The 27,522-nt window shown below is 39.2% G+C and overlaps 2 protein-coding genes across 3 annotated transcripts in view; one reads left to right on the forward strand and one right to left on the reverse strand.

Moving 5' to 3' along the window:
• Positions 1 to 1,948: 1,948 nt before the first annotated feature.
• On the reverse strand, positions 1,949 to 9,375 carry LOC115819562 (organic solute transporter subunit alpha-like). Its single transcript, XM_030783069.1, has 8 exons — positions 9,303 to 9,375; positions 7,259 to 7,410; positions 6,786 to 6,859; positions 6,259 to 6,417; positions 4,530 to 4,641; positions 4,194 to 4,340; positions 2,468 to 2,573; positions 1,949 to 2,118 (listed from the first exon to the last, which is right to left on the reverse strand). Exons 1-8 carry the CDS (start codon positions 9,373 to 9,375, stop codon positions 1,949 to 1,951), a joined length of 993 nt encoding a protein of 330 aa, XP_030638929.1.
• A 9,566-nt stretch (positions 9,376 to 18,941) lies between these two features.
• Positions 18,942 to 27,522, forward strand: part of taok1b (TAO kinase 1b) — a 33,795-nt gene continuing 25,214 nt past the window's right edge. For both annotated transcript variants that reach the window (XM_030780989.1, XM_030780990.1), the window contains exon 1: positions 18,942 to 19,504. The gene's annotated coding sequence lies outside the window, so the exon portion shown is untranslated. The remainder of the gene's footprint in view (positions 19,505 to 27,522) is intronic.

Here is a 27,522-nt window from a genome sequence, read left to right on the forward strand (position 1 = left end):
AAGGCTGCATCCTGAATTTTCTTTTGGCTGTTGCTGAAAATCTCCAGTAAACCAGCAGCAGATGATTGCAGTGTTCTTGAAGCCAAATAGTTAACAAGTGAGTTAGCAATGTAGCTTGGTCCTAGCCCATTAATGGTTTTGTACATAAGGAGGAGGACCTTAAAATCAATTCTAAATGTTACAGGAAGCCAGTTCAGAGCACCTAAAACTGGACTAAAGTGCTCTCCTCTCTTGGCTCTGGTTAATAACCGAGCTGCAGAGTTTTGAATGAGCTGAAGGCTTTCAGTGGGTTTTTTTTCCGGGAAGCCAGTAAATAGTGCGTTACAGTAATCAAGTCACCTTGAAATAAAGGCATGAATCAGTTTATCAGCACCTATCTGATTTTTAAATGGTCATACTTTAGCTATGTTTCTGAGGTGGAAATATGATGTTTTCATCACCTTGTTAATGTGGGACTTGAAACTTAGATCTGAATCTGAGATAACACCAAGACTTGTAACCTCAGATTTAATCCATTTAATCCATTTATTTATTGCCAAAAGATAGGTATTAATGGAGTTTATACCTGCAGTCTCATTTGGTTCAGCAGAGATGTACAGTTGCGTGTCATCCACATAACTATGGAAACATACATTGGGCTCTCTAATGATGTCACCAAGTGGCAGCGTGTACAGTGAGAATAATAATGGGCCAAGGCAGCTCCCTTGTGCAACCCCAAAACAGATGTCATGTTTCTCAGACACATGATCTCCAAGACTGACGTAAAACTCTCTTCCTTTGATGTATGTTTTGAACCAGTTTAATACACAGTCAGAAAGACCAACCAACTTTTCAAGATTATTGATTAGGATATCATGGTCGATCGTATCAAACGCTGTGCTTAAGTCTAAGAGAACAACAGCTGAGACCTTATTTTCGTCAGAGTTTAGTTTGAGGTTGCTGATTATTTTTGTAAGAGCAGTTTCAGGGCTATGGTAAGTTCTGAAGCCTGATTGTAATTCCTCCAGGATATTGTTTTCTTTAAGAAGACTTTATTTGCACTGCAACTATCTTTTCGAGCCTCTTACTAATGAATGGAAGGTTGGACATTGGCCGATAGCTGATCAGGGCATTATCACCTAGGTTGGGTTTCATTAGCAAGGGTTTTACAACTGCTGTTTTGAAGGCATCTGGGATTTAAAACACTGTCGAACGCCCGCTTAAAAAATGCTGTAGGTACAGGGTCAGGAGAGGGTAACACACACACACACACACACTAAACAGGGGTGTATGAATTCTAGAACAAATACTAATAGCATCCTATAAGTCAGGAAGAATTTTACTCACATGTATATAAATACAGTTATTCAAACTCAAAGCAAACTTTGTCCCTCACTAATACACTTACACATTGTCATTGCTGCACAATACAGTGACCTGACCTGACTTCAGTGGTGATGTTACTTAATCAAAACAATGTGGCCAGATACACTAATCTCTATAAGTAGGACTATGCTCCAAAAAGCTCTTCTCCGTGATAGGTTTCATACATTCATTGCTGAGATATCAGTCCATCAAAAGTTCATTAATTCTAGAGCACAGCAACTCCTAATATTCTAAACTAGCGTTTAGCACCTATGCCCAAAGCAGGGCTTTTTCCCATGAACTTACATTCAGAAACAGAACTATTGGTCCGTTTAAGGAAAATGTCAACATCAGTCTCTATACTTTCATTTTCAGATTATAGTCGGGTCTTTAAGATCATTGCATAAATCACTAAACAGCTAAACACAGATGAAGCATTTGTTTGATCCTACAGAACTAATGTTCCATTTTCAGGCAGCAGTACAAACACATACACACATTCACCCATCAACATTATATACTGTTATATCAATATGTAAATATGAAACACTTTTTTGTTAAACAAATTTTTTCTCTGTTTTTTGTCTCTCTGTCTCTCTCTCTCTCAGACGGTGTCTTCTTGTGCTGGGCTGGCAGTCAGGCTGATGTGGGTGTTATGTGCATTGTCATTCTCAGTGATGTCCATGGGGAGAGGATCATAAGTACGTCTATACAGGAGCCTGGTCACCAGAGTGATGATGAACATCTCTATGATCATCAGCTGCTGACTCAACACTGCAGAAAATACACAGAGATATAAGACAAATACCAAAAATATATATCTATACAAAAATTCAACACCTACTTATCTGGTAGAGTTGTCATTTTTGTATTCAACTCTTTCAGATTTACTGAACAACATAACGAAGGACAGTAAAAAAATATTCTATAAGTAACTCCATTTGGCTCTGGTTCAAAATGATCAATCCTACAATTTTACAAGTTTTCCTACTAGAATACGGCGACAATTGGGACTACTTTCTCAGACAAACATAAAGACAATTTCACAACTAAATTACAATTGGAATGAAGATTTTTATATGTCATGACAGGAAGGTGTTCCACGCTGTAAGAATAGACTCACTGGAGCCACGGGCAGAAGAGGAGAAAGGTGGAGAGCAGGCAATGGTGCCGTCCAGAGACAGGATACTGATGATAGCTGCCTGCAGCTGACTCAGAACCAGAACCAGCTGCACAGACAGACAGACAGACAGACAGACACACACACATGGTTACTTGAAATACATTAACAGGTGAACAAGAAATTTTATACGAAAGCTAGAGTTGCAAAGTGGCCCATAGACGCTGATAAATCTGCATGTTAGAACTGTCAGTCAAACATAGACTGATACACTCAGGGTTGAAATTTGTGCATGTTTTTGCTTTAATGAGACAATGGGCCACGCCCACAAAACGTGTGTATTGTGCAGGCCTTAATGTTGGATGTTTTATTGAAGAAATGTGATTCATTCTAAGTCTAATTTGCTCTTCAGTCCAGGTGCATTGTGTAACCTGTGTAGTTAACGGGCATAACATTTTATAGGATTATACCTGTCAAAATTTACAACTCTTCAACTTAAGAGTCACATTCTTAGAACGTGGCTGTTAAGTCACGTTAGCTTAGAAAAATAATCAAGAAAGACAAAAGCAAAACAATACAGTTCCAGCAAGTTCAATGCTTCGATTTGAAATAACCATTGCATATACAAGAGAAATCAAACTGCTTCATCTGCCTAGATCTCTAACCACAGAAAATATGAATAGTGCTTTCCTTGATATGGCAGTAAGCAGGTACATATGACCAACTAATTAAGGAAAACCTTACTGTATTAGATAAGCTGTTATTGCCACCATTGGCTAATGAACATTTGCAGCAGCATAACCAAAAAGGGAGTGAGCTGTATCTGCATTCAATCATTGACAGATTTTGATGGAACTTCATGTGCATGTTTTGCATTGATCTATGATCATGCAGCACATTGTCCACTCTCTGTAGTGCCACTTGGCACAGACAAGAGTATCTCCTGACATCTCATCCATCCAGTTATGGACATCTGTGTTTGACTATGCAGACATAGCAAGTGTTCATCCTATCGGGTATCTTGTCCGGGCTTCTTTGTAAATATTCAAACCTGTGTATCTATGCATTACCTACAGTTATGGGACTTGTCCATTCACAAGAACATGTAGGAGAAACTATGATCCTCATCTATGTATCAGTGTGCAAAAATTTCAACCTCAATTGTATCACTTTGTGACCTCAAGGCATCCTACAGCCCCAAGCTGTGCATATATCCTCCAGACAATTCACCCAAATGGAAACACTTTGTTGTGTTTGCTATAATGCAGCTATAAGCAATCAGCCTTTGTAAGTCTCAAGTGCATGAGTCAATGACAATAAAATAGCACAGACAGTAAGCACATTAGCATTCACTGTGACCAGCTGGTGATTTCTTATTTTTTAACAGAGGGGATGGATAGCCCAATGACCGACAGGGGGGATGGCCCAGTGGTCACTGATACTACTCTGTAGAGTATGTAGGGGGTGGCAGGTTAACAAGGCAGATGCATTTTAATAATTTTGCTAACAAGGGGGATTGCATCCCCCCTCATCCCCCTACAAATCGCCTGCTGACTGTGACCAATGTAATGTCTTGACCAAACAATCTATCCACATCGCTTTCATTTGTGGTCAAGTATATATTCACAAACCTGGATGGTGAAGCTCTGAAATTTGTCCAATCAGATTTTAGAAGCACAACTCTAACTAAGTGTTGATTCTCTGAATTGAGGTTGATGTGCAGACTTACCTGATACATGGCATATTTAGGAATTATTTTGAGGCTGCGTAGCGTGTTCCGTGTATTCATGAAAACAATGGCAACGGGCCAGAGGGACGTGATGGTGAGTACGCCAATGAATGGGTTTATCCAGATTGCTGCACCAGTGATTTCCAGCTATTTACAAGAAAAACATGGGAGACAATGATGCATGATGGGCCATGTAGTTCTTCTGACATTTCAAGGGTAAGGCAACATGCTTATCTCTCAGTGAGAATAACTAAACATGAAGGTCCCAAAAACTTTGTCTGTGTTTGTGGAAATGTTCAGCAGGCCGCATGGGGGCAAGCATGAAGGATTACTCACATCAGAAAGGTCAAAGTTCCCATTGGTCCAAAGCACGATTGAGAAGACAGAGAGAGCAGTCTTTAGAATCGCATACTGAAGAGACCCGACCTTCAGCCAGAACAGCAGACGTCTGGACACAAACAGAACGCGACACCTTAATGACTCCTTACATTTTCAACCTGTCATAAAGAGGACTGATAAATCTCTACTTGAGAATTAATATCAACATATAATATCTCCATAAAGAACACAAAGGTTAATCCAGATGAATGTGAATATCAGTATTGTATGAGACATAGGTATAGCCTCGTCCACAATGCCAGCACCAATCATTTGTGTCTTCACACATCGGTCCAAGACAGATATTGGAATTGAACATTTTCAAAGGCTATCAAAAAAGGTCACAGCATGATGAGCTGATGAACCATGTCATAACATTCAACTGACTGAATGCTGAATTGGAATCAACATGCAATCGTGAAATAAGTTCAAATTCACGGTCAAGTTTATTTGTATAGTGCTTTTTATGTTCAAAAAGGATCTCAAAGCAGCTTTACAGAGATCAGTGTCTAAACCCTCAGGGAGCAAGTCCAAGGTGAAAGTGGCAAGGAATATTTCCCTAATGAAGTGAAAAGGAGGGGGAAGCCTTGGGAGGAACCAAGACTCAACAGGGGGAGCCCATCCTCCTCTGGTGGCACATAGATATCATTTATAGACATTTACAGTATAAAATGAGTCCAGGGTGACCAGATTTAATGATCTATAAAATTGTTTAAAGTATATGATTTGTTTACAGTTTAAAAGATTTAATATATAGAAGTTCTAGGAGTTCTTGTTCTGGTTCTAAGCATGAAGTGTTTCTGCCTTGCGGGGATGTAGAGACTCTGGTTCCACTAAGACTGGATCAAACACAGAAAGCACGAAGAGTAACGAAGGGATCAACTCTCCAATCTGTTCAAAGAGCTAAAATAATGTACCAAGACGTGCATCAAATTGCTATGTTTCATGTCAGATAGTGAACTTCAATTGCACTGTATAATAAATGTGTTACATGTTGTTTTGGGCTGTGTCTCTCCTTTCCAAATGCAGGAAACAATGAGCTTTGGAACAGGTATTTACATACAATGGCTTGCATGGCTTGCATAGCCGAGCAACTGCTATTCTTTATTACTGATTTGCCAGCAAACTCTGATCAACTCGCAACACGAAGACTCACTCCATAATAAGTCTGTTCCACATTCTGCAGTGTACCACTGTTCATTTCATAATGTGTTGCCTCTGTCTTGATTGTCTGGTTAAGTCTAATGTTCCAAATAATTAATTTTACCTGCTTTTCTTTTGTCTGTCATTTCTATCCCTTTATTGCTGTTTTCTGTGTATACCATTAAAATGATACTGGACATTAAAATTAAAAAATTCAATTTAATTTAATTTAAAACTTTATCTGCGTGATTTTGTATGTCTTATGTCATACCAGCTCTACAAACTCCAAGAACTGACATCGTTAGTAAATGTCTCACTGAGTTGGCTGTCTGAGGACTCCCAAACTTATAACGAGTAATGCTTAAATTACACTCATCCCTCCAACATCACCTACAATATATAGATTGTGACATACATAGGCAACAAGATTGTATTGCTATAGAGAGTAAATGCATGAATGATGCACAAATGTAATGCCAAAAAATTGTGGACATGAAAGTTGAGTCAGCTGTGTCAGGCGTGAACAGACATCTGTCCTGATTACCGAGTAACTGGCACAAATGGCAGGCAGGGGCAGCAGCAGCAGCATGGTCCAGTACTGATTCGAAACTTATTATTCTTGTTACGTCTAAGAAACATCTCATCCCCTCCGAGCTCTTGCAGCATGAGTGTCAAAAACTTGTAGATCACCACTGCAAAATACCTACACACACATACACACACAGAGACACACACACACACACACACACACACACACACACACACACACACAAGATGACAATGAACTCTTCCACGAACTTTAAAACAGAGTAATGATTAAAAGAGTGGTTAAACCGTGCTGCTCCATCCTTTCAGCATGATGAAAGAAAATGCTTTGTTATGGCCATAGTGTAAGTTACTCATTACAGTTGACAGGGCATTGACATCTTCCCTTCGTTTCAGTAGAAACTATATGTCTGTGTGTGTGTGTGTGTGTGTGAACACAGCCACAGTGAACAGTGGAGATACATATCTACTTCAAATTTCAACATCAACTATAATAACTAGGTGTGTCATCTGTGTCTAACTTACGAGTTGGAGGTCATATCTGTGAACATCGTGGCTCTTGGGATCCACATTCCCAAGCAGGACATAGTGGCAATGACCTGAAGGGCAGGAGGAGAACACTCCTGAGACACTGTGTGAGACCTACTATGGTATTTGCCTTATGTGATATCTGACTAAGACCTGTGCTATAGGTATTTAAAACCATTCTCTCATCATGTTTTTATCCTATTTGTCTCACATCATATATGACTAACACTTAGGTCTTTAGTATTTAAAATCACTCTCTTGTTACATTTTTAAACTGTGGTTGAAAATTTATTTTCTGTATACTGTTATACAGTTGTGATGTACAGTATACCTAGCTGAAGCATTAAAACTTAAAAGGCTGACCATTATTGTTCCAATTCATTATATGAAATCAGACTTTTGCTTAGGCAAAGTTTTCACCGTGAGATAACCAAAGCTGGACAGTGTTGATCTACAGGAGAAACTCTTACTGGAGCAGAACCATTGACCCACATGATGGTGGTCTTCTTAGGGGGAGGGACTTTTCTGTAGACATACACACACTCCTCCAGGTACAACAGAAAACACACACTGGACATGAATGTGAAAATGGAGTATAACACAATTCCAAACAGATCAAGTCCTGTGTGAGAGACAGAGAGAGAGAGAGAGAGATGTAATGCATTTCACTCATAAAATATATTCATTTTAGTTGACAACATAATCATTTTCAGGGTAACTCTTAATAATTTGAATTGTAGTTTAGTGTTTAAGGGGGTTCGCAGTAACAGTCGGGGGTATCATATACAATGGTCAGGATTCCTCTCTCCAGTCCACTCAGTGGTGGTCACCATCAGTTACAACAACAATATTCGGCATCCAAGCATGTTGCATCACCTGACAATATTACATCACTTGTAATGGGTAATGGGACTTTCAAATTGGGAGAAAATGGGATATTTCTATAGGTTAAAATGGAAGGTATGACTAATTCACACTTTCTTTGGGAGCTATTCTGAGGCTCAGATACTATTGTGATTATGGGTGTGAGACAGTCCAAAAAGGATTTTGTAAATGTTTTTGAGTTTTTTGGTAATCTATAATAACCACTTAAGTCCACTAATTGTAATAAGACAATAAATAACAACATGATGAGGGTATCTGTAGTCAGTAATTACAGAAAAAAGCTAACATCACTTAAAAGCATATTTAATATATATGCTGGTGTTTAGTGACATGCTTAAAATAATTTTTAAACCTTGTATTATCTGAGTTGATTCTAAGAGTCTGTCTGCAGCAAATTTTAAGTTAACTCAACTTTCAACAAAATTATGAAGCATGTCATTTTGTAATATGGAAAGAGGAAATCAGAAGCTTAACAAAAACACACAGACATTTGAATGAGGTGCCCAAGACCATGGAAGTGAGAGACCTCATCTAAACAACAAGAAAAATTCTGAGTGAAGTTTTGCTACTTATGTTTTCACTGTCTGTACCAAACACTTAGAGTCCAAAATAATGTATGTTATGAAAATTTGACTTTCATTTTACTCCTTCCTTTTTGCTTAGTTGTGGCACTCAGCAGTTAAAGAATAGTTGATTTACAAGAGATGCAAAATAGACATATGAGGCATTTTCCGGTCTGTCCTCCCAACCCCTAATATTAACTTTGGTTTACACTTGACTGATCCACCTCTGAGTTCAACGACCTGGCACCTTTGCCAGCATTTGTGAACAATAAAAAGACAAGCTTGAACTGACCTGGGATTGTACAAGAGCTCAAGTTTATGTCTACATGTATCATGTACTGTGTGCTGTATTAGAAGAAAAAGAACAGATATTTCTAAAAGGCAATTTTGTGTATTGTTGCTGCGTCATCATTTCAGCACATAAACTGTACACAATCAATTACAGCTTCAGTAGTCATTTTTGTAGAAACAAGTAGAAACATGTGTGTTGACAAATTTGTATTTCTGAATTCATACATATTTAAACACAAAGTAAAATAAACACTAGAACATAAGAAATCCTTTGTTTAGCCCTTTCGGTTATAGATCAGACTAGTACTATGTCATCTTGGTCTTTGGTCTAATGTGTAAGGAAATATTGCTTTACAGTCTTTAGACAAGTCATTTTTCAGAGTTACATCTGATGAAACACCTTATAAGAAGCTGCAGCAGAATGTGTACTTCTTGTATTTAAGTTTCCGGCTCGGTCTTTAACAGTCGCTTTTCCCCACGTGTCCTTGTGTTTTTCTACATACAGAACAAGCCTTGACTGTGTAGGTTTAATGTTAACTCATTTGCGTTCTGTAGAGCAAAGCCAAAAGGAAAATCAGCACTGAGGAATTGTGAATACGTTTCCAGTCTCTTAAACAGTGACAACGAGACAACCTGTGTGCCTTACCTTCATAAATGATTTTAGCTTTTACCACTCACGTGCCTGTTAATAAACATTGACAAACTTCTCTCAAATCATGCAACATGCTTAAGACTTCTCGGTATGTATGCTGATAATTAAATGTAGGTTACTCACGATTTATGACTTCGATAGCCAGCGGAGGTTCCTGTAAACAGCTGGGGTGGACAGTGCTATTCAGATCATCCATCTTCAGTTTCTTGGATTATTTTCAATGTCCAGTTATCAAATTATGTGATCCAAAGAGAGCACACAAAGGTGAAATATAGTCCCCTCCTCAGCCTGGAGACTTAAGATAATGTGAGAGGCACAAAGCCAAAATGATCTGTCTTTAAGCTTCGACGGGCACTGAAGACTGAGAGAAGTTTATTACAAGGCTACATTGTTGGGTCACGTTAATTTGTATGTGGAGCCACCCCCTCCACGATGAATTGTTAATTGCTTTTCCTCGCTCGGCCAGATCGTAACGGCATTTCATCAACATCGAGACTAATCGCAATTATATCGATAACAGGTTGAAATGAAAACGACCCACCAGTTTGAGAGAAAATCATTTTAAAAAATGTCTCCCCCCTGTTTTCTTCTTAATGGGAATCTATATGAGGTGCTCTGCCTGATAAGACTTCGGTTAATATTTCAGGCAGGTGAATCATCACAGAGCACAGCTTTAGTCCAAAGTAGAGAACTTTGAATGGGCTTGTCCGCTTCGACGGTAAAGGCAATAAAGTAGCTTACCCATAACAAGCTACGAAACTTCAAAAACTGTCAATGGGTTAAAATGACACAGAGAGTCTGGATACTGCTTTACTTTCCTATTTCTTTACTGAGTGGAAGGGGCACAATGTGAATACGTAGTAAATACAGTCAAGACCAGTGCGCATTTGGTGAAGTTCAGGTCACGTCTGTGGGACTATGACGCCACCCAGACAAGTACAAAACTTAAAAGGACTGTGTCTCGGATAGTGAATACGACAGCGGCTTTGAGAGAACTATGTAGGCTATACGATTACATTTGACGGGTTCCCTGAAGAGCACACAAAAAGAGATGAATGACACAACTCATTCCATTTTTGTACGGCTTTTCAAATTGCCTGTCGAGAGAGAATCTATTTCCCTCTCATTCTTGTATAGAAAATCATTTTAAAATTTATCACATATATGTCATATGCCTTTATTATACAGAATCCTTCATATGAGCTGTTTTCATCATGTCCCCAATGACTGATGACTGTATCACAAAATTAAAATCCATTGGTTGGTCTGGAATGGTAATACCTTGACTATCTGCTTGAGGACATCAAAGCTGGGCAGTACATGGCCATCAGTTCATTCCCCTCAGTGGCATTTTATGATATTTACTCTTACACATACTTCACCTGCTAGGACTGGGGGTTATCACGTTCATGTCATTCTACTACAGTTGAGATTACAATCAGTGACTTCCCATAGTGACATTTATGCTAAAGATAAACACCAGAAGCTATACCCATAGACACAAAGGTGTTTGAACGATGTGTCAGAGGTCATGGAAGTAAATGACCTCTCTACTAACAATCACAGAATCTTCATTTTACTGACCCAAAGCAGTGTGTTACATGAAACAAGGAGTGATATTTCAACCTTACACGTTTTCACTGGTCATGCTTGACACTTTCGGTGCAGAATACCATGTGTTATAACAATTCATTCATTCATTTTACTCTCTTTCGTGCCTCTGTTCATTTTGTTTTATTGTGGCTGTTAGGCAGGAATTCAAGAATATTGTAACAGGAGTTGTAAAATACCCAGAGGAAGCATTTTCACATTTGACCTTCCAGTTCCTTGCATCAGCATTGGCATGCACCTGACTGATTCACCCCTGAGTTCAACAACCTGGCAATTTCACCAACATTTTTGAACATTAAAATTGCAGGGCTGAAACGGATCCAGGATTGTATAAAACTTCAAGCTCAAGTATGTATGCGACACATATCAGAATTGAAGTGTTTTCAAAAAGGTTTCAAAATGAGACAAAACAAGCAACAAATGTTTCTTGGCAGTAGCCTTTGACTATTTAACAATTCAACAAAAGATCAACATATGTTTAACTTATACACAATTGTGGTTTCTTGATTTACTCTGAAGGCCACCAGGAACTCTCTATGTTAGCTGAACATACAGTGTAGTTTTATCAATTAAAGCTGTAATTTCCTGTTTGATACACTAAGCACAAGAGAGATATATCTATTTATGGTTTCCAGTTACAGCTGGTTCAAAATGCTATTTATGGTAGTAGCTGATCATACTGAGCAACTGAGCAACACAGCTGAGCAACTGAGAAAACTGCAATCCAATAACCACATGCATAACAGTTTAATGCATCTATAAAATGCAATGCTTCATTGTATTACACCAAAATGGTGAGTATGTAACTAAGGGCTTTCTGATCACTGGAGCTGACTGTCACTGCTGTAGTGGTGCACTCAGGCAATACGTAGCTTATGACAGTGTGACAATAAATCTATGGCACCAGACTGCAATGATGTATATGAACACTAGGGGGCAGAAACGACGTCATATCTGCTTTACATAGTTAGCAATTACTTGAAAAATGAGACAGAAACATCTAATACATGAAGTACCAGAAATATGCAGTTACATTTGTGTTAATTGAATTTCCTGAAAAGACCATAAATCATTATCATTTCTCTATGGGGAGCTTCTAAATGCTGAAAATGAGCTCATGCAACATCAAATGCAGCGCAAAGCAATGGTACTGATTCATAACAGAAAAATTGAAATAACTGCTGAAGTGGTTGCAGAAAGAAAAAAAAAACTAGACTAGGACACATATTTTGAATTTGAATCACAGGAAAAAATTCAATTAGATGAAATTTCCTGAAATGAAATTTCAAGTTTTACAACCAGGAGAGGGGCTATCTGCAATAAAAAAAAAAAAAAAACAGCATATTGTGCATCCATGGTAACTCCCCACCAAGAGTAAATATGCTGAATTTCATGGAATCAGTCTCATGATCCTGTAACGACCTTGCCCCCCCCCCCTCAAGTTTCAACCATTCAGTGCTCAGCATCGTCAATCTACTAATGACCAGCCTGATTACCAATCACTAAGGGTCAATCACCCTTATCATCTCCCTCACCTGTCTCCACCTCGTTAAGCCTGATTTATTCCCCTATTTGTATCCCGTGTTTTAGTTCTCCCTTGCAATTCTACTCTTTTGAAAGCATACACTAAAGTCTTTAAGTCTGTTTCAAGTTCCTGTGGTGAAACCTATCTAGTCTGTCAGTCAAGTCTGTTCTCCATGCTCTGTTTGTATCCTGCCTGGTTCACGTTTGTACCCTGCCCTGTTTCCAAATAAAGTCCTGGGGGGTGTTCCAGAAAGGAGGTTTAATGAAAACTCAGAGTTTAACTCAGAACAAGTAGTAAACCTCCTAATAGAAGAGCCCTGTGGCTTCATTCCCCTAGCAAAACAAAGCCATAGGGCTCTTCTGTTAGGAGGTTTACTACTTGTTCTGAGTTAACTTTCTCAGTGTTTTTTTTTTTCAATTCTACTTCAAGTTCCCTTTCCTCATTTGAATTGGAATTGATGAATTAATTAATTAACTTACATCAAAATAAATTTATGAATAAGGACAGGTCAGCTCTCTACTGTCTCTGATTTTTGCCTTGACTCACATTCAGGCATCCTCCATACTTTATAAAAATTTTTGCAGTTCTTAAAAATGTATTGACAAGAATGAGGAAAGATTAATGTAGGTTATTCCATTTATGAAAAGATGCCTCAGTGTTTATAGAAATTGCACTAGCTTTCGAAAGTAAGACACAAGTTTAAAAACCTGTTCAACCTGTATATCCCATTGGTGAATATGATCTAGGCATGTTTTTGTATGGCTTTACAGCCACTTTAGTCTCCATTTGAAATGGGGTTCAGGTAAACATCTCTGTTCTTGACACACATTGGCCTCCCAGAGCTACTGTTCTGGAGTCTCTCCATTTCTTATCTCTGGTGCTCATTTATCCACCTTAACAGTAATATTGCTTTTCAGAACCATGACTGAATATAGAACAAATTTATTATTATTATTATTATTATTATTATTATTATTATTCTATTTTAATTTTACATTCCCCAAGTTTAAACTCTGGTAGTTTCTGCTGCTTAACGATATTTGCTTAAAAAGGAAGCTTCAGATAAGAGCTAAGGCAAAAACCTGATTACATTCAGCATCTCACTGCCATTGCACCTCAGTGACTCCTGGTGTCAATGCAGCATCTGCACAGTTGTAGGTGAATCCAGGGAATCCAGTGTGGGTTTGCACATGTGGCACATTCCCAAGGGTACACACCATGGATAAACTAGTAGGTGAGAAGAAGCAGTAACTGCCAATATACAGCAACAAACAAAAATGTATTAACAACAAGGCATGAAGAAATTCACAGAAGCCCCTGGTTTTGTGCCAGCACTCCTATCTGTAATATCAGAGAATACATAAATACCAAGTCAGCTACACATCCTAAAGTCGAAGCAAAAGGCTTATCTCAAAGTGATTTCACGTTATTCTTAGAAAACAGTCATTCATTTACTTAACATATAGAGGTGCTACTTGATTACCAGTAACGCATCTCTATTAGTTTGTGAAAGCTGGTCTAAAAAGTCACTCACTCTGACAAGTCTCCGTCCATGTTGTTCCTTTCTGAATGGAGTGGAGAAAATGTTCTGCTGTAGTGATGGCTATTTTGACTGACTATTTTGTCTGATGGTTGGATGAATGTCTACTTGGATACCACTGACTTGGCTGAGTTGAGACAACAGCCCCTTTCAGATAAAATGAGGGTATCCAAAATAGTTTGAGAGGACTTTTAAAATGATACAAACTGTGATGGTATGTTGTGAATTCCTTGGATTATTTGTTGCTTATCAGTCTCCTCTCCTGTATAGAAGACCAAATTTGACAGCTAAGACATATATAACAAACTGTCAGTCCATGTGGTTCTATCTGACTCTACACTCAACAAACAGATTTAAGAAACAGATAAAAAAAATAGAATATTTCAAAAACATTGCAAGAATGCCCAGAAATTACTGTGCCAAGTCGCACTGAAACTAGGACATACTGTCAAATACACCAAACAAGGAAACATTTGGTACACATTACAAGAGCGCCAAAGAAGGTTACGTGCCTAGGAAGGTTAAGTAGGTAGACATACTAACATACAGAAAACCAGCTTTACTTTTCAGGGAGTGATATCACAAATGTTCTCTTTGGGGCAATATAAATTAGCTGGCAAGAGTGTTTCAGAAAGACATATTTAAAATGTTAAAACAGCCTCACTGGGAAACATCATGAAAACCTTTTTATGTCATTGCACAACCTTACAAGCAATGTTATTTTGCACTGCTATGATAACAGAGCATTTAACTTTGCAAGAATGTACCGTTTGTGCTTGAACGTATTTTGTTTTTGTTTGCTTTTTTAACATGCAAAAAATGTTCCGAAAAAGTTTCAAGGAAAACTTTTCATAGCTTATCCATTACAAATGTATGTACATGTAAATTTGCTGGGAGGTAGGCAGTGAAAAGGTGCACATCAGTTATTTTCATGTCAACTTTGTTTCAGCATATATTTTACATTTACATTTTACATATTTTGTGTTTGTAGCAATACTGCAGACTGTTGTGCAACATTTTCCAAATCGGGAACCTTTCAAACATTTTATTCCAGTATTTCCAGGTACGTTTGTAAAACATGTATTAATACCAATACTGTAGATGATTTATAATAATTTGTTTCATATTTTGGACAGTACTAGTAAGATCACTACAATGTTTTAGGAATGTTATAAATGTTAACAACCTTATTAGATATTAACTGTAACATAAAAGAAAGTTATAAAAACATTTTGTACTAGCTCGGCGCATGTTAAGGGAAAAGCTGAGACACTTCACTAGTACCCATCTAAACACTCAAAGTCTAGGGAAATTAACTAAGCTAGCTAAGTCTTGTCCCCTAACCTGATACCACCCCATATGTGGCATATCATGTGTGAGTATGCTTGCTTATGCGTAGTATTTTGAGTAGTGAGTATTTTCACTAAAGGAGGACTACACATCCTAACCTGGGGAATGCGGGTGGCGTTTCCAGAAGCCAGTTCCAGGCTCCACGATGTCCTTTAATCTGGATCGGCGAGCCCAAGCTGTATCTTTGCAGATCAGTGATGGTGGTGGCAATTCAACGAGTGGGCGAAATAACGAAAAGAAATGATTTAAGCAAAAGAAAAGTGTCTGCTGAGAGGGAATATTGAAGGGAATTTGGAACAACATAGATCAATATGGAGGCTGTATAAGTTTGTGGTGAAACCTTTTAAAGAGTTCTCAAGGCCCTCTGTCTTGCGAGAGCTTGTCAACTCCCTTCTTAAACAGGCCATAACACTCAGGTAGGGAGAATCCTCCAGCATCTCATGTGTAAACCAGTGCCTTTCCCAGCTCTACTAGTACCATATCCTAACAGTGCATAAAGACACATAAGACACATTTTATGTACATGCTCTGCTTATGCCTTGGATGTCTTGATTTTGATACAGAGATATGGCTAAGGAATCCATAAGTAGTGAAAAGTGTAAGGGTGTCATGCCCTAAATGCCTCCTCCTAGTGATTCAGCCATTTGATGCTTGACTTTGCTGGCTTATGAACCACCAGCTGACTGGGCAAATGACTCAGTTATGCACTGCACCTGTTTTTAGTTTGTTTTCCCTTTCTTTTGCAGTGTATAAATCCCCCTGTCTGTTCTGTGTGGTTGCAGTCTTTTGTTTATACGTTGTCCTTGGAGTGGTTCTTGGCTTTAAGCTTATTTGCCATACTTTCTTGTAAACTGCTTTGGACAAAAGTGTTAGTCAAACGAGTAAACATAAATGTAAATGAAAGTTGTGAGGTAATCTAGCTGTTAAACGACACCAAGCATGATGTTTTAGCATTGTTCTGTATTTGGAGACCTGAGGTTACAATGTTGCCTGTGTCGGTGAACGTGCAAACAATTCTGCAACAATCTTTTAGCAAATCCATCCTTGGGTTGTTTCCCTGAGTTGTCTTCAAAGTCTAACAAATTTATTCTATAGTACAATCAAAAATCTGAGAGCACACCGCCTTTAGCTAGGAAGCAACAAAATCCACGAATGAATGAATCAGTATCCAAAGATGATACCACCAGCTTGGACAGCCAAGCTTGAGACAATTACATTGCACTTCTTGAAAACACTTCAGTATTTAACTTCAGAGGAATCAAAGCAGATAACACCAAAGTTAGCAAAAGCAGCTTCTTCAGGCTGTCTTAAGGAAGATCTGCTATCTGATGCTGGCCTGCAGTACCATTTAACTTCTCATAGATAACACAATTCCAAAGGCTTCTCCTAACAGCTGCACTCACTCCAGTGATCCAGAATCTTTGGTGCAGCTTGGATAGCACAGGGTTGTGTTCACAGGAGCCCAAGTTTTAGTGGATATCACAAAAGACTGGTTAAATGAACTTCCTTGAACACGATGCCTCTAAACACATCCCACCACTGAGTTGTCTACAAAGGTGGTTTCATGTCCAATGTGACTCAGAAGAGCAGTACAGTACTATAATATGGGACGACATCTTCCCAACCCAGCCTTATTCTGCAGAGCTGTTGAAGGATTTTTTTAGTTGGAGGACCTGCATGACTGAAGACTCCCAAGCAGGGGAGTGGTAGAAATGTTCGGCCCTATGAAAGAATATAATATACAGCCTCCCCCCGACATACGACCTATGCGACTTACAACCATCCATACATACGACCAAAAAAAATGCTGTATAAATTTTAAAAAAAAAGAAAGAAAAAATACATGTAAACATAAAAATTATGCTGGTTGTATGCCCACCTGTGTAGTATATAGTGCTGTGCACTGATACAGATGTGATGAAATTACTGATGTGGAGGCAGAGTAACACAATGCGTGCTTAGTCCGGTTTAGCCCAGCGCCAGGAGTGCCACTGGTTGTTATGTTAACCCTGTGCCCCGGATGTTCTCTGTTCTCCTTCTCTCGCGTTTCTGGTTTTTGCCATAGTAAAAATGGTTACTGCTACACAACCTCTCACCTTTTTTGATTCACTAACATGCTTGAACTGAACAGGATTCCCCTTCAGGTAAGAGTTCTGTCCTGAATGACAATCTTTAATCTGAATGTACTAGATTGGACCCATCACCACGTGCTCACTGCTCTCTCCATTGGAGGTGTGACATGATTCATGTCAAGGCCTTTAACTTCCTTTGCTCTTTCTTCATTAGGGATGGAAACAACTGTTATTCAATGACATTATAAGCTGGAAACCTCCCTTTGTACAAGTGGATTTCAGACCACGACACATCAACATAGCTACATCAACATAGGTATTTATTCTTCCTAGGAGTGCAAATACTTAAGACAACCATCAGCATAAAGACTGTGTAGGACAGTACAAATGCCTCACTGTCAAAATGCTCTATGTTCTCCTCAGCACATTTTATGAGGACAAAACTAGCACAATTTGGAGAGGAGGTTATACTGAGCATATTACATTATGGCGTATATACTATACCTTAACTGTTAATTGTTAAGATAAATTCCATTATATATCTCATCAATAAAAATGTAAGAGACACAAGAGGAAATAACCTCTCTGATTCTAAGCTTTGCGAACAGGTTTTTATCTACATTAAAAATGCGTTAGACCAAAGTATCTACAACAATAAAAGCATAATATGTCTACAACATAAAAGCAAAGCAATATTTGTTTGATGTTTGTTAAAAAAGGCAATGTAACCGCCATGGATTAGAGAATTTAAAGTTTCTTCCCTCTACTTGTTTCACCGAAATTGTCAGTTATAACAGGACAGATACAGCCCAAAGATATAGTCAGTGTAATAACAAATGCAAAACATTCTGTCACAGGTACAGAAAAATTAATGCAATTTAATCCCATTCATGATGTCAGCTCACCTGCAGAAGTGCCACACTTGCAAATCCATCAGGAAGGTGGCTAATTACTGCCATTGCTCACTGACTATTTCATGAAATTTCATCCAAAGATTGTTAGCCCAGGGTGTCAGGGCATTATGACCAGCAGGGGGCTTCCTACCAATCATTCATTTTCTAAGTCGCTTATCCTAATTACACACCCTGCACTGGTCACCAGTCACCAGTCCATCACAGAGTCACACCTAGGGGTAATTTAGTATATACAGTTTGCCTGACTTTGGGCGGAAACCAGAGGGAAGAACATGCAGAAAGGACCCTGAACGCCTGGCTGGGAATCAAACCCAGGACCTTCTTGCTGTGAGGTGCTAGCGCTACCCATGGCACCACTGTGCCACCCTTCTTACCAATCATAACTTTTAATATCACATATTTAAGAAAACAATGGCTTGGCCAGATTTTGTTTTTGACTGGGTCAATGTCACAATGTCATGAGCACAACAATGACGGTGAAAAATAAAACAAAATAAAAATATACATAAAAAAAGGTATAAAAAAGTAAATAAGTGAATAAATAAATAAATAAACAAGTCCACGTAGCCATAAAAACTCGACTCACTTCATTTAATTACCTCTTTCCTCCCTTCTTTTTTTTGACACTTGCTTGTTCCCGCCCAGCGGGACGTGGTCCTTCTGCCTACACACAGTATCCTGACAGCGCCGTGGTTGGAGTTGGAATTGCAGAGGCTGGATCGCTTGGAGGCAGTGAAAGTGAGGAAGGCGATGAAAATCAGTGCCCGGCCACACGCTGAAGAACATGTTAGCTACGCCTGAAGAACTTTTGTGGCTGAAGCGACAGTCTAAGCAGTGGACCGGAAGAAGAGAGTTTTAACGTTTTAGGCGGTTTTAGAGAGTTCCCATGTTGTTCCCAGCAAACTGGTTTCACAGTTTTACTCGTGTTTGTCACGAAGGAGAGGAGGCGATTACTAGCAGCCGCCATCTTTTGGAACGGACTGGGAGTGGGGAGTTAGCTAGCTAACTGGCTAACAAGCTAGTTTTTAGGGCCTTGACAAGTCGTAACTGGACTTAAAAGTCTTCACACCTAAGAAAACCAACACCAACATTTTGGGATTCACTGTATTTATCGATACAACGATACCATTGCATCTGTCGGAGTCCCAGAGAAATAAACAACTTCAGATATCCAAATCTCTGCTGCACTCTCGTGCAGTGGCCAAAGTAGTTGCGCCCTACTCCTCCCTGGAAAGCTGTGCGAGCTACCTAAGTAAGCGAGCTACTGACGACTCCACACATAATCTTCTTCTCAAACCTGGCCTATTGGACAGGTAAGTGCAATCATGGTACCTTGTTTTAACATTTTTATTACGTACTGTTTTGCCAGACTTTGACACCAAATGACATTGAGTTAGGCCTGTAAGGTGTTGCTAAACTAAAGGAATATTACTGTTGCGATAGTCAGTTACACAGCAAACTAGCCATCGTCAGTCATGTATCTGTTCCTTAGCCTGCCAATTGCACCATACGTCTCCGCGGTGGTATGGCAACGGCTTTATAGTTGGCATATTCGGATTTTAGATCCATTTATTACAAGAACCGACAACAGAATTTAGAGTTGTCCACTAGCACATTAACAGTTGCTGTTCCTATACTGACAATCCAAACAGAAGTTGCTAGTTTTGGTAATCTGGCTGGCCTATAGCTATGCTGACAAGTTACTTGCAAATAATAACAGTCTTACGTATCGTTTATGTCAGTTTTCTGGTATCGAACATTTGCTTCTTAACCAGCTCATGTGCTATCTTACCATATACGGTTATAGATGTGTGCCTAACGATTTGGAACTTATATGTGCTCCCTATGTTTTGAACGGTAGAAGGTGTAGCCCATATTAATCCTTGCCTGTTGGTAATACTCTAAGATCTAAATAAGTTCTAGAAGCTTTTGGTTGTCCTTAAAGCTAATACACTGTACTAGATGTACAACATATCTGTGTTGTCAGTCTTGTATTCAGAAACAGCGTATGACATAAAACCACGCTAAAACGAAAATACCCCGACGACGCAAATTGCAACATCGCTCGCTCCCAGTTTGAGTGACAGTTCAAGTCTGCGTGCTTTTGATAATTAGTGCAACGCATGCAGCGACGTATAAAAGTGATTTTATATCGTCATTATTATTGTGTTAATCTTTCGAGTAGGCAAACAGCAGTTGACATAACTGATCGATGATTGGCCAGGTTATCCTCTTCTGCTAAGTTGCATTCATTGCCTGTAATGCTGTGACGTGCACCGCATTCCTCATCCTATTGTTGACATTGCGTAACCGACTTACTTCGCCAACAAGCGCTTTTCTGCCCCTGTGGCTCTCTCCCAGTATTCCAGCCCTCATATTACGATTACCTAGAGGTCAAAGAGGTTCTCGATTGCTGTTAAGTCCGTCAGTCCTCCTTTTTACATTCATGGATACCTCATTTACATCTGTATTTAACAGTTATGCATTTTAACGTCTAGTGATGTGTCAAGATAAAAAATGCTCAAGTGCTTTTCTTGAACTGCAACTGCACTTTGAAATCCATAAATGTATATTGTACTTCACTGCTTTAACGTTCTACAGCAGCTGATGCATAATTTATTTTGTGTTTTTTTAGGTAACAGTGTATAAACATTTTGGCCCTAGTGTATTCTCATAGTAATTTTATATGATCAGTGTTCTGTCCTAGCATTAGCTATGTTTCATTTCATCTCTTATAAGCCATACTACCATAGTTTTCTCTGTCTCAATAAATCTGTTTTTGAGTCACTCATTTTGTTCTATATAGGCAGTGGTGCTCTCATGATGGTTTATTTTTTTCTGTAGTTTGTGTCTTCGTCTCTTAACTGTTAGTTTATTCTGTCCAGTCATAAGGTGGAGACTGGTTATGCAATTTGACATTCATGTGGTCTGGGCCATTCTTTCAAACCCTTTTTACATTGCAGTTGAAGATGGAAGAGGTAACATTTAAGATTAATCAAAGATGTGACATTTATGCAAATAAAGGGGAATGTCATAATTCAGAACTTTATTTTTCTGTCACCAGGTGTTATCAGTGTAGTTTATATTGTTACTTAATATGTATAATTTACAACAGGGAAACAAAGGCTGATGAAAACATACTTGCAGGATCGATTTTCTTACCTCATGCATTGGTTCTTTTGGTAGTTAAGTTCCAGTGATAGTGCATTATTGTTAAAATTAGTGTGAATTTCTTTGTCAGTTGCATCAAAAATGTCCTTTTTACACTGTGCAGGGCAGTATCACCAATACCTGACAATTCTTTTTGAAGCATTGTGGACAGACCAGAATCAGTATTACTGTGACTGAAGATATATATGTCATCCAGACCTAGCTCATAGTCTGTTTAACTACATGATGGCTTGAGTTAAGTTTCAAAAAATGTTTTTTTGCTGTTATAATCCTACCAATTCTTATCGCTTCATAACTTAGAATTCCCAATTCGGTTACACTGATAATAACATAATTATTATTATTTTTAGTAGTAGTAGTAGTAGTAGTAGTAAAAAGAAGAAGAAGATGATGATGATAATGATGAAGAAAGAACAAGAAATTGTGTTGTAGCAGCTTTCAGCTTGGACCCCTCATGATACAGATGACAGTCCACACACGGCCACCACACACATTAAATACTACACTCCGCAAGCATTACAGGCTGCACAGCACACACTCACTGCAAACCAAGCAGTACACACAACAAACTGCACACACAACATTCAGAACAATCCATGCATATGTAGACACATACCCCCACACTATAGTAACCACTCAGCAATGCCCTAGCCGTCAAAATATTACCTCACCCCACAGGAATAAGCCCATTAAGCCTCAAATACACTGGACATTGTACATGCCACACACATAAACCATAAATGTTTTTTTCAAACCAAGCTTAATTTTGATGACAAACTTCCATTTCCAGGTATTATTGTCAGCATCAGCACCCCCCTCCCCCCTGGGTTGTTGTTTTCGTTGTTATTTTATTTAATTATTTTTCATTTATTCACAGAAACAGCTCATTCAGCAATTTAAGTTGAATGTTGTTTTGTTGTTGGACACAAAACAACAGCGGTCAACCAGTTAATGGTCAAACACGTTATAAAGACATGTCTACACTATTTCCACATGATACATACTCACCTGAATAGTAGGGACACTACACTAACAACACACACCAAACACATTCCAGTAATTGTAAACACACCACATAGTACAATGTCTTTTAATAACACAGTACCAATCCAATTCTTAGATTTACTAAAACTTCAGTACTGTGAAATTACCTTTACCACTAAGAGGGCTTGAAAGACTACCCATAGCACATAGACACTACTCAGAATACACACCACACAAACTAAATATATTCCATCAACGCTACGTCCATGGCATGAATTACTGGCACGTCTGTGGAACTGAACTCCCTCTTACAACTCTACAGCAAAAGCTCCCAAGCTTCATGCAAAATGTCAGGCTCCAGACCTACAGGGTGCAGCTGTTTTTTTGTGCTTAGACTCCGTGTCTGTTCCCCTTCCTTACAGTCCCTCTTCTATATGATCTTAGACATCTTTTAAAATCTTAGACATTTTTTAAAATCTCTGTTACTGCTATAATTTTCTGAGTAGAAACAGCAAAGTTGGTGCACATCTTTAAACATCCCACAAACAACACATGTAATTGGCCAAGTGGACACACCTACACTTTACACACATGCACCCACAAGATACACACACAACACACAGACACTGCATACCAAACACACAACACATAGCATATGCAGACAAACATAGGCTTTAGTGGTAGGGATGTTGAGAATTCCATTCTGGAACACTGCCACAGTGATCAGGAATCCTCAGGCCATTAATGCTCCCATCATGATTAGTCATTACTGCCATCAGCCTCTCATAACACATACTATGAAGACACTTACCCTGTGCACCTGCATACACATACATACACAGACACAAACACATGCTGTGCACAGCAAGCATCACACAAGCTGAACACACCACACATACACTAGTAATATACCATATCACAAACACGTGCCCTCTTTTCTAGCTTCATTCCTCTCCTTCCATCTTTCCATCTGTTTATCTTGGCTGACTGTTGCCATTTTTATGCTTTCTTTTAAACAAATTTGCTACAAAACTGTCGGCCAAGTCCCTTTCCATACCTCCACTTATCCACCCCTATTATCAGTCTATTGGTCGGTCATTATTAACTAATAAATCAGTTACTGCTGTTGTTACCATCACTGTGCCCCCAGTTTGTGTCTTGTAACTGCATTGCGACTCTGTAACCCTTTCTGTCTCATTGTACCACAGACACCCCCCACTGTCTTTCATTCGTCCTCTGTGAACCTTTTTAACTTTTCATCCACCCACCCTACTTAAGCTGCTTTACTCTGTCTTTTCAGCATTCTTGTCTCACTCAAAACTCCCTAACAATCCCTGTTCAACATGCTGTTCTTCCTAATTACTCCACAACCAGTCGGATCTCCTCTTTTCTGTGCATCAACTCGCCCACCTGTTTTAATTTTCCATAACTGTACCTCATATTTATTTCTTATAGCTGTATGGCTACCATGGTATCCTTTCTTTTCAATTATTTTGTTCATCTCTTCATCCCTCCATCCATCCTTAAACATATACCCCTTTCCCCCACCTTATGTTATGAAGAAATGAGAGACAGTTGTATATGTTGTAAGCTTGGCTTCATACGTTTATGATCAGATTGTAGATTCAGTGGTTGGTAATACCGGATCAGAGCATGATGAATAAATATGAAAAAAGATGACTGTGCGTTATTTTTGTGAATGTTCCTGCCAGTTCATGCTAAATGGAACTAGGACTGAAAAGCTAATGGAAATTACAAACACATCATGGAAAGAGCACAAAAAAATGGGGCATACATTATGGGATAAGCCCAAAGATTACTAAAATTTGCAAATAATAAGTTGGCTGTGTCTTTAGAGTTATTTAATATCGGGGTGCATGTGTGGTGCAGCGGTAAGTTGCACTGTGCACCATTGCTGATGCTCAGAGTTAAAATCTGCATTACTGCCAGGTGAGATAGGTCTAGCAAAGAATACAACTGGCCGTGGCTGACTGTGTCGGATGTTCCAAAGAACATGATTGGCTGTGCTCTGGGAGAGCCAGTGTTTTTCCATGGAGGTGCTTGTACACTGAGCAAGTGGGAAAAAACGGTGAGTAGCTTTTCATGTTTTGGAGGATGCAATGCGATAGTCCTAACCCTTCCAGGCTGATGCTTGGGTCATTGGCCTGATGCAGTGAGTGCAAGGATGGAGGACAGTACAGGGAACTTGTCTTTTCAAAAAGGGGAAGAACAGATTTCATATTTATTTTGGTTACTAAAATGTCTTACTCCTTGAACTTGTGGGAGTGCCGTTCATCAGATGGAGAAAGGTGCATAACCAACTGACAAAAATCTGCTATGAGAAGGAATACTTCAGTGTTTGTATGTGATCAGACCAGAATACCACAGATATTGTAGATGTTCTTTTGGATTGTAAGTTAACAGAGTGAAAAATTGAAAAGAAGACAAAACTGAAGAAGAATGTCAGTCTGGACTCCTAACTGGTTTCCACTCCATTTTTAAGTTAAGGAAAATGTATGGAAAGGTGTTTGCCATCCCTGATGACATGGAGAGACCAAATTCCTCTAAAGCTGTCTGTCATCAAGCTGTGAATCACTGAGAGACCAGACTCAGTTCTTTGGAAGTCTCCTACTCTCTCAGAAACTAAAGGCAAATTTGGGCTGTTGTGAAACAGAGAATGTTGTGCACAGATGCGGGACTGATGCTTTTTTGCAAACTGATGAACGTTCAGTCGAAGACGTGATGGATAACATGGACAGCCTCACTGACAATGTCACCTGCATTCTCTGGATGTTTTTGCCTCCGATACCTGAATACAATGACAGAATGAGCCAAGCTATGACTGGATTCGGTGAAATCAATAAAGCAGATCAGGGCTTGAGACTGCGACCAAAATGGTCGCACCCGTAACCGTTTTTTGAGAGTTAAAATGTGTCATGTGGTCACATTCATGTGAGTGTATGTTGACCATTATGCAAATGAGAACCATGCGAGAACCAATCAGTGCAGGGTGTGATGTGTTTGGTACATGATGTTCTCTCAAGAGGCGGGGGTACCAGAAAAAGTTTGACCAAGATGGTGGAGGCTAAAGGCAGCTTGTAGCATGACAACACGTATATGATTAAACGATGTATGGCAGGCGCGTAGTCAACAGACAGGCCTGAGGGGCCTAGGCCCGCCCAAAAGATGCTTAGGCCCCCCCGAGTTTAATTTAATACTAAAAAATAATACGTTATTGGTTGTTAAATTGGTTGATAATGTAAATAAAATGTCATCACAAACGTTTCTTATTTGTATAATGCTTGATGGGTTTGACTGACATCTGTAGTGGCCAATTAACAAGTTTGGTTTTGACTTAATTGTTCCAGCAATGTAAACCCTCAGGAGCATTCGTATATTCTAAGCGCATTCATGAAAATTCAGCTAAGGAAATGTCTGTGCACGTTTCCATCAGCTGTGTTATGCGGATTTAAAATGTACACTCTCCTCATCGCAGGAGGAATTGTGAACAGCTGTTGGTTTAAAATTTGTCTAGGGCAACTTTAATGGCAATACATGATAAAATCGCAACAAACCCCTTGTTAATGCGACTAAACATGTTTCCATCAACCAGTATCATTTTACCCTATGCTAATCACCTCTTTCCAGCGAATACATTTCTTATGCGACTTAAAAGATTTGATGCGGAGTCTAAGCGTTAATTTGCACTGAATAGTTGGATGGAAACCCAGCTAGAGTTGTGACATCATTATATTATGCGTTTGTTGTGACAGGGCATGCGTTTTATGCTACTTCTGTGTAAAGTGTGCTTGATGAATAAAAATGCGGTAGTATTTTGTGGTTTACTACATATTCCATTTCAATGCAAACACAGAATGGAGGATTGGACGGGCTTGGTTATTGAGTACACTACAGTTGCGATATGGGGTGTCTGACCTGTCACTCAGTTCAGCAGTAGGTTATAAGGAATGTGTGGGCCAGTGATGGACCATGAGTGAAAGTCGTGCCTGCTCACTTTTCCGAGGACTGTCCGAAAATAAAATTCTGGCTACGCCACTGATGTATGGGCAACTGTTTGTGTCTGCATCAACACGGGTTGTTGTTTACATGTTACATTAACTTAGTCGAGGCCAGTGTGGTAGAAAAAACTCTCAACGGCTGTGGTCGGGGCAAATAGACCACTGTAGACCTTTATTTAAGCACTCAAACTTTTGAGCTAGATGACAGGCTTGCTGTTTTCACGACCACGCCCTGCAAGCGAAAAGTGGTAGGGCGAAATTCGGGAGGTGACCAAATCACATGCTGGTGCAACCAGTGAAGTAGTTTGGAGCCCTGCTGACACTTACTTTTTTCCCAAGGAGCACATGTGCCCCTAAGTTGAAAAATGTAGGAGTGCATAAAGAACTTTAGGGGCGCAATGAAAATTGATCAAATAATGTGTTTTCCCTTAATAAATGGATACAAGGAGACATTTACAAGCAAAATGATTTAATTTATATGAATACAGAAAGTACACTAGGTTTTTAATTATTTCCTCTCCAAACTATCTTTCTGTACAGTATCTCATTTAAGGTGAGGGTTGCCCACTTGCTTCTGCCCTTTGCAGTACTTGCAGTACATTAAGTTGTCCTTGAAAATTAGCCAATGGAATGTTATCCGCCACTGCGGGTTAAAATTGTATTTCCTACTGGCAGTGGAGGACGAACTAGTATCGCCGCGGGGGGCTTCAGTTAATGTTACTTCATCGCCTTCCTTGTCCATCTCTTTCATCCCCTCCTTGGCGTCGACTGTTTCAGTCATAACTTCCAAAACTGCAGTTTCTGTCGCACTTGGTCTTTTGAAGTAATGTCTAATAGGCTTCATACTTTGCGTATGTTGCCAGCTAACTTTAGCTATCTATCTAGCTCACTGAATGTTCACTCTTGACTTTTTTTTTCTCTAGAAAAAGTGTTGTCTAGAGGGCCCTTTGCGCTGACGAGTGGATCACGCGATTTTTTTCAACGGACAGTGTTGGTTCAGTGCCGTGACCGCGTCATCATCGTTGTTGTGTTATCAACCTTTTTGTTGAAAAAAAAAAAAATAGAGGCTGCTTGGGCTGGATTTTGTAATACCTCTTATTCACACGCGTGCTCCTAAATACATTTTACACTTCACACATATCTATTTTCAGTCGTAA

Source organism: Chanos chanos, chromosome 8 (genome assembly GCF_902362185.1).
Source record: "Chanos chanos chromosome 8, fChaCha1.1, whole genome shotgun sequence".
NCBI lineage: Eukaryota > Metazoa > Chordata > Actinopteri > Gonorynchiformes > Chanidae > Chanos > Chanos chanos.

Bases quoted from the DNA above. Each gene is read 5' to 3' on its own strand.
- LOC115819562 (XM_030783069.1), bottom strand. From the start codon at position 9,375: ATGGATGATCTGAATAGCACTGTCCACCCCAGCTGTTTACAGGAACCT. The intron at 4,642-6,258 runs GTAATCAGGACA...GTTTGTGTCCAG, and splicing joins CCATTTGTGCCAGTTACTCG to ACGTCTGCTGTTCTGGCTGA. The intron at 2,119-2,467 runs GTGAGTCTATTC...TATTTTCTGCAG, and splicing joins CTCTTCTGCCCGTGGCTCCA to TGTTGAGTCAGCAGCTGATG.